General features: G+C 42.7%; 1 protein-coding gene across 2 annotated transcripts; it reads left to right on the plus strand.

The window, feature by feature from the left end:
* The first annotated feature begins 2,974 nt into the window (after window positions 1-2,974).
* LOC139435626 (acyl-coenzyme A thioesterase 5-like) lies at window positions 2,975-13,517 on the plus strand. Of its 2 annotated transcripts, none has more exons than XM_071206359.1 (4): window positions 2,975-3,102; window positions 6,574-7,029; window positions 9,525-9,727; window positions 11,741-13,517. In XM_071206359.1, exons 1-4 carry the CDS (start codon window positions 3,078-3,080, stop codon window positions 12,347-12,349), a joined length of 1,293 nt encoding a protein of 430 aa, XP_071062460.1. In that variant the 5' UTR covers window positions 2,975-3,077; the 3' UTR covers window positions 12,350-13,517. The 2 variants fall into 2 exon arrangements, with proteins under 2 accessions (XP_071062460.1, XP_071062461.1); XM_071206360.1 differs by having other exon boundaries at window positions 6,577-7,029.
* Window positions 13,518-17,350: the final 3,833 nt, after the last annotated feature.

Here is a 17,350-nt window from a genome sequence, read left to right on the forward strand (position 1 = left end):
ATGCCTGGCTCCTCCGGTTTGTATCCCGATAAATGAACAGAGACTGATCATATAACACCGGGTGATTCACTACCGCTATAATTAATTTCTCCTCCATTTTTTGGAATATGAGGAAATTACCTGCGTAGTCTCTCCCAGCATACACACGGTTTGATTGGCTAGCGCTTGTACTGGCAGATTTGCATAAACGGGATTTCATTGGCTGACGCCAACGTCAAAAGTTGAACATTGCTCAACTTTTGACGCCAGCAATGCTCCACGTCGCTTCCCAAAATGCAGTTCGGCTAAAAGTGACGTCACCCCATTCAAAGTGAATGGGCAGAAGCGTTGGAAGCTTCAACGCACGCCGCTGTGTGGACTGGCCGTCACATGCCATTTTAAATCGGGTTTGTTACCATATTCTTTCACACACAGTGACGTCACGAGCTACCCACAATGCAACGCGCGCCATATATATATATATATATAAATACGCCATTTTCCTGGAGGTGCTAATATCCTGGAGGTGCTAATATAAACAGCTAGCTAACGTAGCCAGGCAGAGCGCACTAGGTTATTTTTCTGAATTAACGACCGAAGAAATCGCTGCATGTCTTCGGATTACATCTCTGGATTTGAGGGGTGTGCTCTAAGTCGTTACCAGCGTAAACTAGAGCTGTGTGGGTTGTCCGATTGCCCTTACAGACTGCCTGCAGATGTATGGAAAAACTACTCTCGAAAGTGGCCTTCGGTCGATTTTGGCAGCATCTACGTCTATCTTCTGGAAACACCAGGTGAATACCCCACTTGTCACAATAATATTATCATGCCAATGCATATATGTGGTATTTTAGAGTTGACTAGATATTGATTAAGGCAATAGACTATGATATTCTGCTTGCACCTCGCGTGAAATGGCGCATACCGGAAGTACGGTGTCGCCCTCGGCCCAAAACCCGTATGTGTGTGTGAAAGAATAAACAGACCTGTAAGCTAAACCACGTGCAGATTTAGCGCTAAGCTAACTTGTTGTGAGCAGGTCTTTTAGCTAATACATTTTTGACAGAAAGATATCTAACAGCACAGTGTGTTACTGCCATGGTAAACCGACTGTTGGCATCCATGACAGCTGAGAATATGAAAGTTTACCAGGGTGGAAGCAAGTGAACATAAAGAAGGCCAGAGGATTGTTTTAAGAAAGTTTTTTAAATCCAAGATGGAAGCAGCGGATAAAAACTGGCCCGTTGAGATGGAGATGGAGACGGAGGCACAGGAAATGTCACATTAACCTGTTTTGATGGAAACACAAGAGGACATTGGGATGGAAAGTACCGGAATCTGAAGAAAGGGAACACAAAGGCCGACACTCGCCTTGCTTATAGTCATGTTTCACCTTTAAACTTTGTCATTACGTAACAGAAATTCAAACATTTTAAGAGAAAGTGGAAAAATAAACGTTGCTTCGGTTCATACACGGTGTTTTGGAGTCCCCTCCAAAGTCAGGATTCAAGAATGAAAATGTGCACATAGTACGCTTGGTGTCAGAGTGCCATGCTGTGTATGTATGTGTGTGTGCGGCTGTATATAATGTTTGTGTGTAATGTGTGTTTGTGTACGTGTGTAAAAACAAATCCCGTCACGTCAGATGTTGTGGGGAAAGGTTTTTTTCTTTCTTTTCTGTCCGGATGCTGTCTGACCACGTAGGATCTGAAGTTGCTCCATTGTGTTAATACTGCTGAGTCGTGACCTACAGATATGTAAGAGTTGTAATTTTAAAGGTTTGACGAGGAAGAGAAACAGCAGCTCTGAATGTATAGTGCCTTGCTTTTTGTGTACAGTTTATATACAGAAATTCTAGTCTGCATTTTTAAAGACTTTCTTTGTGATATAAGACATAGTGAATTAAATCACAATAATGATCAACTCGAAAACATGTCGTCCTGTGTCTCTGGATTCAAACATTTTAACACTTAATTATTTTATCTAAACCATTACATTACATTTAGCTGACGCTTTTATCCAAAGCGACTTACAATAAGTGCATTCGACCAGGAAGATACAAACTTGAAGAAAACAGAATCATATAAGTACATCAGGTTTCATAGAGCCAAACATTTCAATTGCTACTCAACTGGCTTTAGATAAGCCATTCCTTTGTTAGTATATAAGTGCTTAGTTAGTATGTAAGTGCTTTGTTAGTATCTAAGTGCATTTTTGGTTTTTTATTGCTCGGTTTATAGCAAGTGATTAAATGGGTAATCATCACTTTCACTTTCTATTTTCTACATAACATCCATATTAAACTGTTATATCACCCATATTACACATTGATACACCCTTATTACAGCATTATTGCACCTGCATTACACCCATTATTACACCGTACAGTACACCGACTGTAATTACACTGTTATTACACCCGTAATATACCCATATTATACTGTTATCACATCCACATTACACATTAATAAACCTGCCATTATACCCATGTTAAACTATTATTACACACATATTATACACATGTTACACTGTTATTTTACCCATATAACACCCATGTCACAGCAATATTACACTGTTATTACGGTGTTTTTGTGGCTCTAAATTAGCTTGAGTTTTACTTAATGATATCACTATGCTCGGGAAGTAAACAACGGAGTCCAATGGAGGCGTTTCAGGCAGGGGCGGGGGGGAGTGTGTGAGAGAGCCTTTGCAGACCATTTACGTGCACAACAATCTTTACAACACAGGAAAAGGAAAACCTAAAAAACGATAATACAGCCTCTTTAAAATACCCCTCTTATAATTTGTGCACATTTATGAGCTAGAGAAACAAGCTATCTTTGATTCTGAGGGACTGTACCCACATCAAAAACATGTTGTGGGTTTCATCATGCAACGATAAACTGTGTGAGGACACCAGACATAGGCCTACTGTAATACTAGAAATATTCACTGCAACTTGAAACACTCTCATTCAGCAGAGGGTCCAAAGTCTAGCGGTTATTCACAGAACAGCACAGTGTGTTCCTGCCAGGTAAACCGACTGTTGGCATCCATTGCAGCTGAGAATAAGACACATAAAATACATTGAAGCTAACATGTGGACTATTTCTCAAACTAAAGGTAAGTCAAATGTAGTAATACTAGAAAATGTGATGCCTCCGCAGCAATGAGTGGAATGTCGTGAAATGAAATGTTGGATTAAAAATGTTCAATAACAGGAATACTATTATACACTTGACATGGACACATTCAAAACACTTGGTAGGGATACATATGGTTGATATAATTCCTTATTCTTCCTATTCTCAATGAATCCCAGAAAGAAAGACCAATTGAAGACACTAGTCATTAAAACCGCGATATGAATATATTGTGCGGTGTTCATTAACTGCTTAGCAACAGCTTAGGTAGTTTTCAGGTAATGCTAATCAAACAAGTAGATTTTCTTCTCACAATAGCACACATTTAGATGGGTATTCACAGAAGGATGAATGATGGAAAAAAAATATCAATGTCCTTTATACTAGGAAAGATTGCTGCAATTCATTGGTTTGTTTTTAATAGCTTTTGGATGATGGATGTTGGCACAGAGGGATAAGATGTAGAAACAAGCCCCCAGGATCGTGTCATAAGGCACTTTTTTCACAAGAGGGCAGTATAATGCTAACATCTGAGCAGGGGCGGCGGGTGCTGCAGGCTAGGGAAGGCTAAGCCTTCCCAAATATTTGTGTAACTGCATCCTGGTAAAAGAAAAATATAATGTCTAATGTGTGTGTCTTTGACATTAGCGCTGCTATGCAGCCACCTGTGCCCTCTACGAAGCCAGTTCAACAGACCCTGGATACGTTTGAGTTATCTTAACTAACCCTAACAAACGAGATCTCGCTAAGCGGTCTTACGACGCTGGTTATCAACTCGGTAAATCAAGCCAGGGTTTCTCTCTCCAGCTGAGAGCGCGTTCACGTGAAAGGGGCGGGGTTAGCAACATTTGACCAATCACAAACAGGGACAAGTGTACTGACAGCGCAACACCATACTTCATTAATGAAAGTATGGTGTATAAACTAATATTAGACAAATATGAACTTTAAACATCCATGATGACTTAAACATATAATCCAGGATACAAGCCACATGGTTGCACCTGCAAGGAGAATACAGAACAACTCGTTAAAAAATAAACTACCGAGTGTTTGAAAGCGTACAACAGGTTTATGATACTGCCACATCTAAGACACGAGGGGATCTGACTTTATTACATTTGAGTTGAGTGTTTCATTAACTTAATGTGTTGCTTAAAATAATACGTCTGCATACAGTATATGTGACAATGTAACTAAGTGTTGCACGGCCAGATATGGCTCGAGAAGCTGACTCAGATAAGGAAATATTGTGAGATCGATGATCTGATCGATGATGTGATATCAGTGTAATATGAATGATAAGTGCGACACGTCGGCGTCTCCCCTGCATATACGGCAGTTTAAACTGTTTCCTTTAACCTGTAATATGACTTGATAGATTTAAACTCCGCACACTGAGCTCTGATTGGTCAGCAGGCGGTGCTTTCACTGAGTTGATCTCTTTTCTATAGACGCCGGAGGCGGGCAGCGTAAAATGAAAAAAAGTTATTTAGCCTTCCAAAACCTGAGCCTCACGCGCCGCCTATGCATCTGAGTTTCACTTGTACTTAGATAAGGCAGGATGGACTCTGGAGTTGTTTGTAGGCTATGTTTAAGCAATAGCTCACGACAGGCCGTGGTATATGCTCATTATATCACAGCTAAGGGGCGTGGTTCGGCCCGACGCGAAGCGCGTGGTATACGCTCAGTATATCACGGCTAAGAACCAATCAGATTGCTTGATTTGACTTGTCCGTTTTATAAGACTTATTACATGGCTTAGTTGAATACTCGATTCTGATCAATTCTGTTCTGGTCAATTCAGAACACGTGACACACGTTGTTAATACCGAACAGACAGACCGCTATCAAGGACTTATTGACCGTTGTTAAGGACGCTCACATCTTCAGAAAGAAGTCCGGTCGATTTAACTGCATGCAGTTTGCTTTTCGAACTGGGACATGAAAAATAGCGCAGAAGTAACGGGGCAGAAACCCTCCTTTTCACGCAGCGGTCCAGACAAAGACATCAAACGGCGACACATATTCAGTTGCCAGTTACTTTGTCATTAGGGCAGGGATATCTAGATACTTTCCAAGGTTTGACATAATGAATTGTGCTACTTTTAAAGCAAGGAGCGATGTTTTCAAATCTGTAATCAAAAAGCTCCTCAAAAACGCAAGCAGTTCCTACCGTTGGCTTTTCAAACTGACAAGACAAGAGATGCTCTAACTGTTTTTCAAATGTTACAGTTTGAAAAGCAAGCAAACTGTCTGATTGTCTTTAGTTTTCCGCTGTCATGTGATAGCAACATGGAGGATTTTAACATTAATTTTATATATTTGGAGAGCACAGTAATTTGGAGGAATGGTTAGTGGCTGATGAGTCCCGAGTAAAGAAAAAAAAAAGACAAGAGGGACAAGAAAACAGCGGAGAAGTAATGGGCAGAAATCCTCCTTTTTACGCAGCGGTCCAGACAAAGACATCAAACGGCGACACATATTCAGTGTGTTACTTTGGCATTAGGGCAGGGATATCTAGATACTTTCCAAGGTTTGACATCATGAATTGTGCTACTTTTAAAGCAAGCAGAAGTAAAAGTCCTGCATTCAAAATGTTACTCAAGTAGAAGTACAACAGTAAAAATATACTTAAAGTACCAAAAGTAAAAATAGTCATTGTACAGATTGGCCCATTCCAGAATAATATATATGATATGTTTTATAATTATCGATCATTAAAGTGTTATCAAAGCTGGTAAAGGTGCAGCTAGTTTGAATGACTTTGTATACTGCAGGGTAGCTTGTGAATTTCAGCACACAGCTGGTGCAGCTGTAAAGTCAATACACAGAGAGAAGGTGTTAGTAAGCCTACCTCGTTATCACTACTTTATTTTATGTAACTATAGATTTAGGGATATACATTTGTAACGTTTTTCCTTTTCTGTCCTTTTTCCTAAAGCTTGGGGCATAAATCTCAGGGGTTAGAAGGTGATACATGAGAGAAAGAAGGCACAATCTTAAGTGATAGAGCTGCTGTTTTGTGAAATATTGGAAAAAAATGTATCTCAACGAACAACCAGTATTTGGTTAATCTGCTAACATCTCAGAGACATCTGGCATGCTTCAAAAGGCCCACACAACTCATGTAATGGTTTAATCTTTAAAAACAGAATGTATTTTACGCTGCTATGGACAGTCTTGCACACATGTACATTCTCAAAGATATTGAAGTGACTATTGTGTTATATTGATTGTTGTGCTTTAATTTAGGTCTTAATGTGTGCATATGTATAAATGTGTCTTTTGATTGTGTATATGTAGGTATATGTCACATATTTTTATATATATTTGTTTTTGTATTCGGGATTGTGGGAAACTGTATTTTGATCTCTCCGTCTGTACACACAAACTGGAAGATTGACAATAAAGTTGACTTTGACTTTACTATTTATAAATCTTTTCCCAGAAGAGATGTCCTCCCAGGTCCGACTGCGGCTGCTGCCCAGAGCCAGATGCATGTTCGACGAGCCGCTCCAGGTGAAGGTGGCCGGGCTGAGGTCCAGACAGGTGGTCACCCTGAGAGCCAGAGCCACGGACGAGAAGGGAGTGATATTCAGCTCCATGGCCACATACAAGGCTGATGGGAGCGGGGAGGTGGACCTGCAGAGAGTCCCCTCCCTCAGCGGGACCTACACCGGGGTCCAGCCCATGGGCCTGCTGTGTTCCATGAGGCCAGACACCTTGCACAAAATGTTCACAAAAACATGTTCACTGAACCCCCAGGTGGTGAAGTTCTCCGTGCACGAGGAGGAGGGCGGGATGCTGGCGGAGGCGACCAATGAGAGGCTTCTGGTTGGAGACGGGGTCATCCGGCGCCCGGTGAAAGATGGGAATATTCGTGGAGTCCTGTTTACTCCCCCAGGTTAGTCCGTTTCTCTATTCCTCCTCAAATCAAACAGTAGTGCATGGCCACAGCCTGATAAAGCTATTTCCTTTTTTCACACAAGTCCATTGTCAAACAAAAACAATTATAATGACTCCAGGAACCAATATGTTGCTGAGAGGCTGAGGTCGGGCCTGGTTGTCTGACACGCTTGGAAAAAGGATGTGTTCAGGCCCAAACATGCTTTGAATAAAATCTTAAATTAATGAAAATGGTTGGCTTATTATCGGTCAACAAAAAATACACCGACCCTCTTTTCCACACACACACACACACACACACACACACACACACACACACACACACACACACACACACACACACACACACACACACACACACACACACACACACACACACACACACACACACACACACACACACACACACACACACACACACACACACACACACACACACACACACACACCAGAGATGGTGCGAGTCGCACTTAAGTCGCACACACAGAGACTTCAGACTTGACTTGGACTCGTGACCAAAAGACTTCAGACTCGACTTGGACTCGTGTGTTGGGACTCGTGAACAATGATTGTGTTTTCTATTTTTGGCGTATTAAAGGTGGGGTAGGTACATTTGAGATAAACCGGCTCGAGATCGCTAGAATTTGAAAATACACAACCGGAGATAATCTGCTAGAGGCTGCTACTTCCTTATAGAGCCCGCCTCCTCCAACACACACGAACGCGCAGATGACCAATGAGGGCACGAGATAAATGTGTGCCCAGATGGAAGGCTGACAGGCAGGTAGGCCATCCAGTTACTTTAGCCGGGCTCATTACGCAGACGTGCGCGCCTCTGTTACTACCTCGTAGTAACACCATGGCGACCGGCGGCACACCTGCGGCTGTACCGCTTGTAATTAGGTTCAACTACAAACACTTCGAACAAAACGCCGGCGGCACCAACAAAAGGAGCGCACACTGCAAAGTCTGCAATATCAAAATCAAGGATGCTGGCGCAACAACGTCGAATTTCATCAGGCACTTGGAAACTCACCCGGAGAGGTCAGTCACATTAACGCATGGACGGTTAGCAAACATGTTTAGCTCAGCATCAGCTGTGTAATGTTAACTTAGCTTGCTACTAGCTTTGTATTTGTGATACTGATTTCTGATTCTGAAGTGTTTTGCTTATAAGTTGTTTGCATTTAGCTAAAGTGTGATGTTTTCCTCATATTGCATTGCAATAGCCTGTTTAAAGTGATCATATAACAAACAACTAGTCAGTACTGATACTGTATGCTAATAGATATAGGAGTGATAATAACACAGTATATGCTTTGAATTTCTTAGATATAGCTGTGCAGTATTCTGAACAGACTGGATAGCAGCAGACAATCGAAGGCTTATTACAACCAGAAGAGACATGAGACTTTTATTTTTTTAGAGACTTGAGACTTGACTTAGTGACCAAAGACTTGAGACTTGACTTGGACTTGCAAACAAAGACTTGTGAACATCTCTGACACACACACACACACACACACACACACACACACACACACACACACACACACACACACACACACACACACACACACACACACACACACACACACACACACACACACACACACACACACACACACACACACACACACACACACACACACACACACACACACACACACACACACACACACACACACACACACACACACACACACACACACACACACACACACACACACACACACACACATTATATTGACTTACATGCATTTCCTGGAGACTTATCCTAACCTTAAGCATAACCAACACATGCCTTACCCTAACCCTTACCCTAATCCTAATCCTAACCAAGTCTTCACCCTAAAATTAATGATCCCCCTTATGGGGACCTCCAATTTGTCCCCATAAGGGAGGCGAGTCCCCACACGTGACTGTGTAAACAGATTTAGGTCCCCACAAGTATAGTAATGCTAGGCCACACACACATACACACACAGGTGATTATATTTATATTTGCTGTTACCTTCTTGTTTTTTTGGAACAAGAAGTGACATGAGAGGTCGGAGCAGGGATTGAGATCATAAACTCTCCGAATCTTTTTTTGTGGTTTAATAAATCATGTAATCGAGTAAGCATGGTTATTTTGTCATAGACTTCTATACAATCTGACTGTGCAGTTGGATAGAGCTGGATATTAGAAATACTGCAGGTTTAAGGCACTCATGCATTGGCTTCAGTTTTCAGAATCAGAATACCTTTACACGTCCTACAGAGGGGACATTTTGATTGTTACAGCGAAGTGAAGAGCCAGAAATAGCAACATATTAATTCAGATGCAAGCACAACATATTTAAGATAAAATTAGAAATGACACAAATTACACTGTACAAAAATACACATCAAGGTGGACAACAGAAAGTACCAATAACAGTTTAAAATAAATAAGTGTAACTGTAACCGACCTGTAGTTCTTAATCTATCTTTGTGTTTGTCTTTATTCAGGAGAGGGTCCGTTCGTTGCTGTGTTGGATCTGTACACTTTTGGTGGAGGTTTGTCGGAGAAAAGGGCCTCTCTGCTGGCCAGCCGGGGATTTGTGGTTCTGACTGTAGCGCTGTACGGCCACGATGACATGGCGAAGAACATCAAAGAAGTCCATCTGGATTATTTTGAAGAAGCAATAGCGTTTTTAAAGAAACAAGATAAGGTGAGTACAGGCCACATTTTTGAAAATCTTCACTGAAGGTGCTGAAGTTGCTCAGTGGCAAAAGTCCCATGTATGATTACTTACAAAATAGCTAACCTTATGGGCATCATAATATATGCTGAAAAGCTTTTATCCAAAGTGACTTAAAGTGCATTCAACCACGAGGAAACAAACTCAAAAGCAAGAATCCCGCAGTTACATTTTCTATCTATAAGCTGTAGGAGCAAACACAGTAGTGGTGGCTTAAAGCCCACCTCTGCTCCACGCCGTCCGTTAGATGAGCCTGATCAGATTAATAAGAGAAGGAGTTCAAAACACCGGCATAAAAGTTATAACAATAATCTGATTTTAATGGTAAAAAACACAATACGAAATACAGAGTGCCCTGTAACAGAGCACTCCGGGCTCCCCGCTCCACTGCCGTGCGATACAGATATCGGGACCAGCCAGTGAGAAACAGGGGGCATTTGGCATGAATAAACAACAGTATATATGGACATATTTGGGGCGGAGAGTCACTTCTTATCTTCCACCGGACTCCACTCCTTTAATTTCCCAGGTAAGGTTTCACACAAACTATTCTTTCCCAAACAATCAAACATTGTACACAGATATATTGGTGCTTGAGATTATATTGGCCCAAGAAAGAACCTTGAAAAGAACCTGTTTGTGTGCTGGTGGGGGGAAGTGTATGTGTGTGTATGTATGTGCGTGCGTGCATGTGTGTGTGTGTGCAGGGCCGGCCCTGACCAAAATGCAGACACTCACTATGACTCGTGCGTGCACGGTTGTGGCATGACCACAAAAACAAAGATATTGACACAAGATGTGTGCAACTGTATTTAGTTTCCTATCCATTTGAACATGATTTGTGGGGAGGGGGACCTCACCTCCTCTAGGGGGGTCCTCACCTCCTCTAGGGGGGTCCGGGGGCATGCACCCCCGGGGAAGACTTTTTTTTATATTGAAGTTAAAAGCATCAATCTGGTGCACTTTGAGAGCAACATTAGGAGCTCTATGGATACATCTCTCAACACCCAGATGAAACAGAACTGGAAGCAGATTTTCTTTTTCTTTATGGATATTTTACAAATTACTCCCCTTTCAAACTGTATTCTTGTTTATTAATAACAACTTTGTTGTACTGTCAGTATTGTCTACCTGTTTTTCACCTATTCTCTTATTTTTTCACAACTATAATGATCATATAAAGGTATGCCTTTACCTCACTGAGCTGAGGTTATCAGAGCCTCTCAGTCTTTCAGGAGAGAGCTCTCTAAAGCTCTACCCCCCTCCCCCCGCGGCCGCTTACACAGTAAATTCCAATGTTAATAAAAGCACCGAAAAGCACACAGAAGCTGTGTACGTTTTTTGGGAGTTTGATTTATTTTAAATGAATACAAATACAAAATTAAAACCTATAATTGCACACTAAAACCATTATTTCAAAAAAAGAACAATTTCACATAAACCTCTGGTTTTTACTGGGACTGGGGCAGTTCAACTTGATTTTGGGGGGGGGTGTGCTATAGTTTATGGGCGCTGTACGCAACATATACGTAGTTCTGTTAGTATAAGATAATAAGATGTACTTTGTTGATCCAAAATCTGGAAATTGTGTTATGAAATAAAAACAATATTTTTTTTTTCTATTTCTAACTTCTTTTTTTTTTTTTTTGGCGCCCCCTATGGGTTGATGCGCCCTTAGCATTCGCCTATACTGCCTATGCCGAGGGCCGGCCCTGTGTGTGTGTGCTGATGAGAGGAGGTGTATGTGTGTGTGGCAGGGCATCTGGGTCATGGAGTGTAAGTAAGAAGGTTTATATATATAGGATTACTTTAAAACAGTCCCAAATAATACATGTTCACTTCAATACAGTTCAAGATAATACCTGTTTACTTTAATACAGTTTAGAACAATATCTGTTTGCTTTAAAGCCAAACCAGATTCTACTGCATTAGCTTCACTTAAAGCCAAAGAAAGCAGCTCACAGTTTGCTTGTTTGTCCACAGGTTGGCAGTAAAGCAGTCGGTGTAATATCCATTTCTAAAAGTGGAGATCTTGCCCTATCAATAGCCTCTAACCTGCCAGATGTTGGAGTCACGGTGTGGATCAATGGCTGCTCTGCCAACACCGTGTTACCCCTCTACTACAATAAGAGCCAGATCCTCCCCGCGTTAATGTTTGACCCGAGCAGGATGATTCCCACAGACTCAGGGGCCTTTAACTGCAAATATGTGATGCAAAATCCGCTGGCAGAGGAGAACAAAGCCACCCTGATCCCCATCGAACGAGCCGAGGGACGCTTCCTCTTCGTGGCTTCGGAGGACGAACTCAACTGGGACAGCAAGGCCTACATGGAAAACATGGTGGAGCGACTGCAGCGACACGGGAAGGACAACTTTGAGAGTGTGTGTTACCCCGGAGCGGGACATTACCTGGAGCCTCCGTACGGACCCTACTGCCCCTCCAGTTTCCATGGGGTTGCAGGCAAGCCGGTCCTGTGGGGGGGGGAAGCAACGTCCCACGCAGCAGCTGAAGTCCACCTGTGGAGAAAGATCCAGGAGTTTCTCAGGACTCACCTGAGCTGTGATGCTCCGCAGACTAAAGCCAGATTATAGACAGAAATATCATCATATGATAGATAAACACACGGATAACTGTAAATAATTGTACAGCGAATCATGTCATGTTTGATTTGATGATAGTTGAAGCACTGAGAGAAAGACATGCTTAATTTGTTGCCTTAGATTTGTAACAGGTTTTCCGCTAGGATTTTTTCTCGCCGGTCAAATGTCCGGGCAGAATTTATTTTACCGGACAAATTTGAAACTTACCGGACATATTTCAATAATAATAATAAGAGTTGTGTAGCAGAGTTTCCGTAAGCAGGTAATTCAAATATGCTGATGTTTAAAACTCAGTTCACGGGGCTCATTTTTATATTGCTTCAGTTTATAATCGTAACAGATCGAAAAAATTCAGATACATTTTTCAATAAATGATACAACAAACAACATAATTATTACATTCAAACAAACTACTTGTAGTAGATAACGTACATTATTCAGAAGTTGACATCAACTTTGAATAATAACACGGGAGAAACGGATCCTCTCTTTTCCCCTCTCCCTCCCTCTCTCTCCTCACAGCCTGTCAGTTTCTCATGCAGCTCCTGCAGCTCGCTAAACAGAGGGCGGGGCTTCAGGTGATCCTGCAGAGCTGCGTGTCTCGGTCAGACTCAGCAGCTGATCTGATCTCTCTCGCGTCCGGTTACACTTCACTCGCGTTTATGTTCATATCGATCAGATCCAGCTCTCCTGTCCTGATCGGCCTTTATAGAGAGCACCGATCAAACTATTAAGAGTGAATATCGGCCGATAAAGACCGGCGGCCGATCTATCGGAGCCTCCCTAATTATTACCAGACATTTTGACCGTCAGGTTTTGAATTTACCGGTTTTTTATAAATGTTACCAGCTAAAAACCGGTAATTACCGGCTAACGGAAACCCTGATTTGTAAATGTACTTATCTATGCTTTTAAGAAAGTGACATGGCTGGGTGTTGAACAATTGAGTTGATTTTTTTAATCTTTTTTTTTTATTATTTAAAATAAAAATAAAAATGTAATAACCATTTTTCCTCCTGGTCTCTCGCGCCCTCCCTGTCATGCCTCTGCGCCCCCCACTTTGAGAACCACTGCTCTACATCAACAGAAAAATGTGGGATATCAAATAATTCTGGCCACTGTTTCCGTCTCTCCTGAGATGACGTCGAGAGGATATCTGTGTCTGCTGTACTTAATAATAATAATAATAATAATAAATGATATTTATATAGCGCCTTTCAAGGGACCCAAGGTCGCTGTACATGGTGGACAAACAAAACAAACAGACAATCAACGGGAAAACCAAAGAAATAAATAAAGGAAGCCGGGGGACCAGAAAAGGGCTAGGGCCCGAAGGCCAGGGTGAATGGGTGTGTTTTTAGTGATGATTTGAAGATGTCCAGGGAGGCAGCATTACGGATCTCGGCAGGAAGTGCATTCCAGAGGGTGGGGGCCGCAACACTGAACGCCCTGTCACCAACAGTTCGGAGGCGAGAGCGGGGGATGGAGAGCAGGCCCGTGTCTGAGGACCGCAGACTCCGGGAAGGGGTGTAGGGATGGAGGAGGTCCGATAAGTACTGGGGGGCGAGGGAATGGAGGGACTTGTACGTGAGGATGAGTGTTTTGTATTGAATCCGGGACTTGACCGGCAGCCAGTGTAGGTGGATGAGGGTGGGGGTGATATGGTGCCATGGCTTGGTGTGGGTGAGAAGCCTGGCGGCAGAGTTCTGGACGTATTGGAGCCTATCCAGGGTTTTGCTGGGAACCCCGGACAGGACTCCATTGCAATAGTCCAGACGGGATGTAATGAAGGCGTGTACAAGGGTTTCTGACACAGAGTCAGAGAGTGAAGCCCGGATTCTGGCAATGTTTTTTAGGTGGTAGAAGGCGGATTTGGTGACAGATTTGACGTGCGCCTGGAAAGAGAGGGTGGTGTCCAGGATGACTCCCAGATTGCGGACTTCAGTGGACGGGGAGATGGAGCAGCCGTCAATGGAGAGAAGCAGGTCTCCAACCTTCTGGAGCTGCGTCTTGGGAGCCACAATCATGAGCTCTGTTTTATTGCTGTTGATTTTGAGCAGGTTTGATGACATCCAGTTTTTTATGTCCTGTAGGCAGTTGACAAGGGATTGAGGGGGGAGCTGAGTGGACGGTTTGGTGCAGAGATAGAGCTGTGTGTCATCAGCATAAGAGTGAAAGCTGAGACCATGTTGGCGGATGATTTGACCAAGTGGGAGCATGTAGATATTGAATAGGAGGGGTCCAAGCACAGAGCCTTGAGGTACACCTTGGTTGACTGGGGCGGGAGGGGAGCTGCAGTCACTGATGGTGACGAAGTTGTTCCTGTTAGACAGGTAGGACTCGAACCAGGCAAGAGCTGTGTCACTGAGGCCAAGGTAGTCAGACAGGCGGCTGAGGAGGATGGAATGGGATATGGTATCGAAGGCTGCTGAGAGGTCCAGGAGGATGAGAATGCTGATGAGGCCAGAATCACTCAAGATTTCATCAGATGTTGAGACAGGTACCAGCTCAAGTAAAGGGATGACTTTGATTGTTGGTTTTTCTGGAAGTTCTTCCATATCTGTCAGATTGCATAGTTCATAATTGAATTCAGGATCTTTGAATTGGAGACAGCAGTTGTAATGTAGTCCCAGTGATTCTTTAATCTGGCTCATCAAATCCTCCACTGTAGCAGGCTTCGTATTCAGGATGACCTTTCTTATATCCTCCTCCGTGAGAATGACCCTCAAGGTCATTTTCTGGTGTGCCGTCATCTTTGGAATAAACATAATGATTAGCTCATTAGTAATATGCATGTCCTCAAGAACAGTTGGTTGCCATGAAAGAAAGCTGCAAAATATGGCCATTCAGGCCTATATTTAGACTCCAGTGGGTGCCATGTTGCTCAGCTTGATTGCAGCAATCACACTTGTAACTTTTAGCACAGAATATAACACTTGAATTGACTATTAAATTGTCTCCAAATCTGTATGATGGAAGAGGTAAAACATCATTCAGCTCTTTTAGTTGCACCACACACAGAGAGGGGTTAGGGCTGTCACAGCTCTGAAATGCTCATGGCCATGCAGTCATTGTTTTCCAGACAAACAGCATCTCTGTGTTGATTGCCACAATCTGTTTGATTTGCTTAAATTCAGGGAGACCTGAGCATGAACCAACAGAGAGTATCATATCGGCACAATATCTAATTCCATCGACAAAAAGTGATGATGCAACAAGAACTGTTGAAAGCTGAGGAATTCTCTGGCAGAAAACGTGTTGGACATTCTCAGGGTAAGATGTGATTGGTGCCGTAGTGACCTTGTCCATTTCAACTGAGGGCTTGAAAAATGAACATGTGTCCAAATAGTAAGCCATCATCTTTTGATGCTTTACAGCCAGTGTAAGAGCAACATTTCTGAAGCTGTGTGCATTTCTAATGACCCGTTTAAAGAATTTGTGCTTTCCCTCGAAACGCATTGTCCAGACATCTGAAAGCGGACCGAATGCCTTAATCAGCTGAGGATAATGCTCAATGAAGTGGTGTTTTGGACGTCATCTCAAATCAGGGAATGTAGTTTGCAACAGTTCTCTGTGTTCTGACACTTTGCAATCAAGGAAGTGTATTGACTCTTCAGTGTGCCTTGTTGCTACTGCCAACTCAACAATGTCTTTAAGGAGCATCAGAATGTTCCATGCATTGTCCCCTTCAGGTACTTTATGACCAATGAGAAGTGGAAGCAGTCTGATTAGAGCCCAGTTCTCATGGCCATTTCCACCTATGGTCCCTTTGGTAGAGAAGCCATGTGCAATAGGCTGTGGCTGGTCAGTTTTATCATTAAAAGCATATGCAAAGGATTTGATTGCAAGGTTCAGTGTTTCTAAGGTGAAATATTTCTTAGAAATCAGGTCTGAAAGACAGAGCGATAACTCAACAGGAACAATGCCTTCAAAAAGATCATGCAGGATGTCAGGGGGGTAACCGCGAACAACATGAAAGTGCTTCAGACTGTCTGTCAATACACATCCTCGTTTCACACCATACTTTCTAGCCATAGTGGGATCCTGCTTTACCTCCTGCACTTGCCGGTTGTGAGTGTCTTTATTTCAGAGTTCAAAGTTGCCTGAAGTTACTTCCTTGTCTTGGATCTGGCTCCTCGTCGCCATGCAGAACCTGCAGGACCTGTCCACTGCAAAGCTCTTGAAGAATCCTGCCAGTGAATGAGCAGCCAAGTTATCAGCAGCCACATATAACACTGTGCCTTTGACACATGCTCACAACTTCTTAATATAAACACCGTCTTGCTCCAAAGAAAGCAGATCTTGGATGAGAGGATGAAGAATTTTAGCATAGCCATATGTTTTTACATCAGTGGCTTTACACAAAAGAGCAAGCTGAATGCAGTGGAGTGTGGACCTGTATTTTGATGGCACATTAGCTATCACCCAATACACTGCAGTCATTTTGTGTTTTTTTCTAGATGTTCCTAACGGATTGGACACTTCAAAATCATCACTGGCCCCGTCTCAGGTCGGTTAAATGAAATCCTTGCTTCCCTCACTTGCGTCGTGTCCCTGGCCTTCCCACCAGGGAAGCATGGAGGGACGTAAGGAAACCACGAGAAGCAGGGAAATTAGTTTTAAGAGCAATGGGAGGTCCTTTCCTCCGGAGCGTCACGTGAAGCGACGTCCGTTTGTGATGACGCTGCACAGCTGATCGTCTGACAGCAGCTCTGTCCCCGTTATTTCCACACACACCCCCGCCTCTGTTAGCACACATTACTGACACAAACATTTGTATCATCTGTTGTAGACCCCAATAAATACAATCAAATAAGAACTCATTCTCAAAAAAGATAAACGCCATTCTTAAAATGTATAAACGAACATTAGTTTGATTAATATTGATTCGAGTGCACAATAGAAATAAAATAATTGAGAGAAGAAAAAGAGATATGTTATCTATCAAAACCCAGTTAGACTAACATTCATTGGATTGAACACTGTGTTTGT

The sequence above is a fragment of the Pseudochaenichthys georgianus genome, chromosome 17 (assembly GCF_902827115.2).
Source record: "Pseudochaenichthys georgianus chromosome 17, fPseGeo1.2, whole genome shotgun sequence".
Taxonomy (NCBI): Eukaryota; Metazoa; Chordata; class Actinopteri; order Perciformes; family Channichthyidae; genus Pseudochaenichthys; species Pseudochaenichthys georgianus.

What these genes read in the sequence shown, in the direction of transcription:
- LOC139435626 (XM_071206359.1), top strand. Translation starts at nt 3,078, where the DNA reads ATGTGGACTATTTCTCAAACTAAAG. An exon ending in GACTATTTCTCAAACTAAAG is followed by an intron (nt 3,103 to 6,573) that starts GTAAGTCAAATG and finishes ATCTTTTCCCAG; the next exon opens with AAGAGATGTCCTCCCAGGTC. An exon ending in TTTTAAAGAAACAAGATAAG is followed by an intron (nt 9,728 to 11,740) that starts GTGAGTACAGGC and finishes GTTTGTCCACAG; the next exon opens with GTTGGCAGTAAAGCAGTCGG.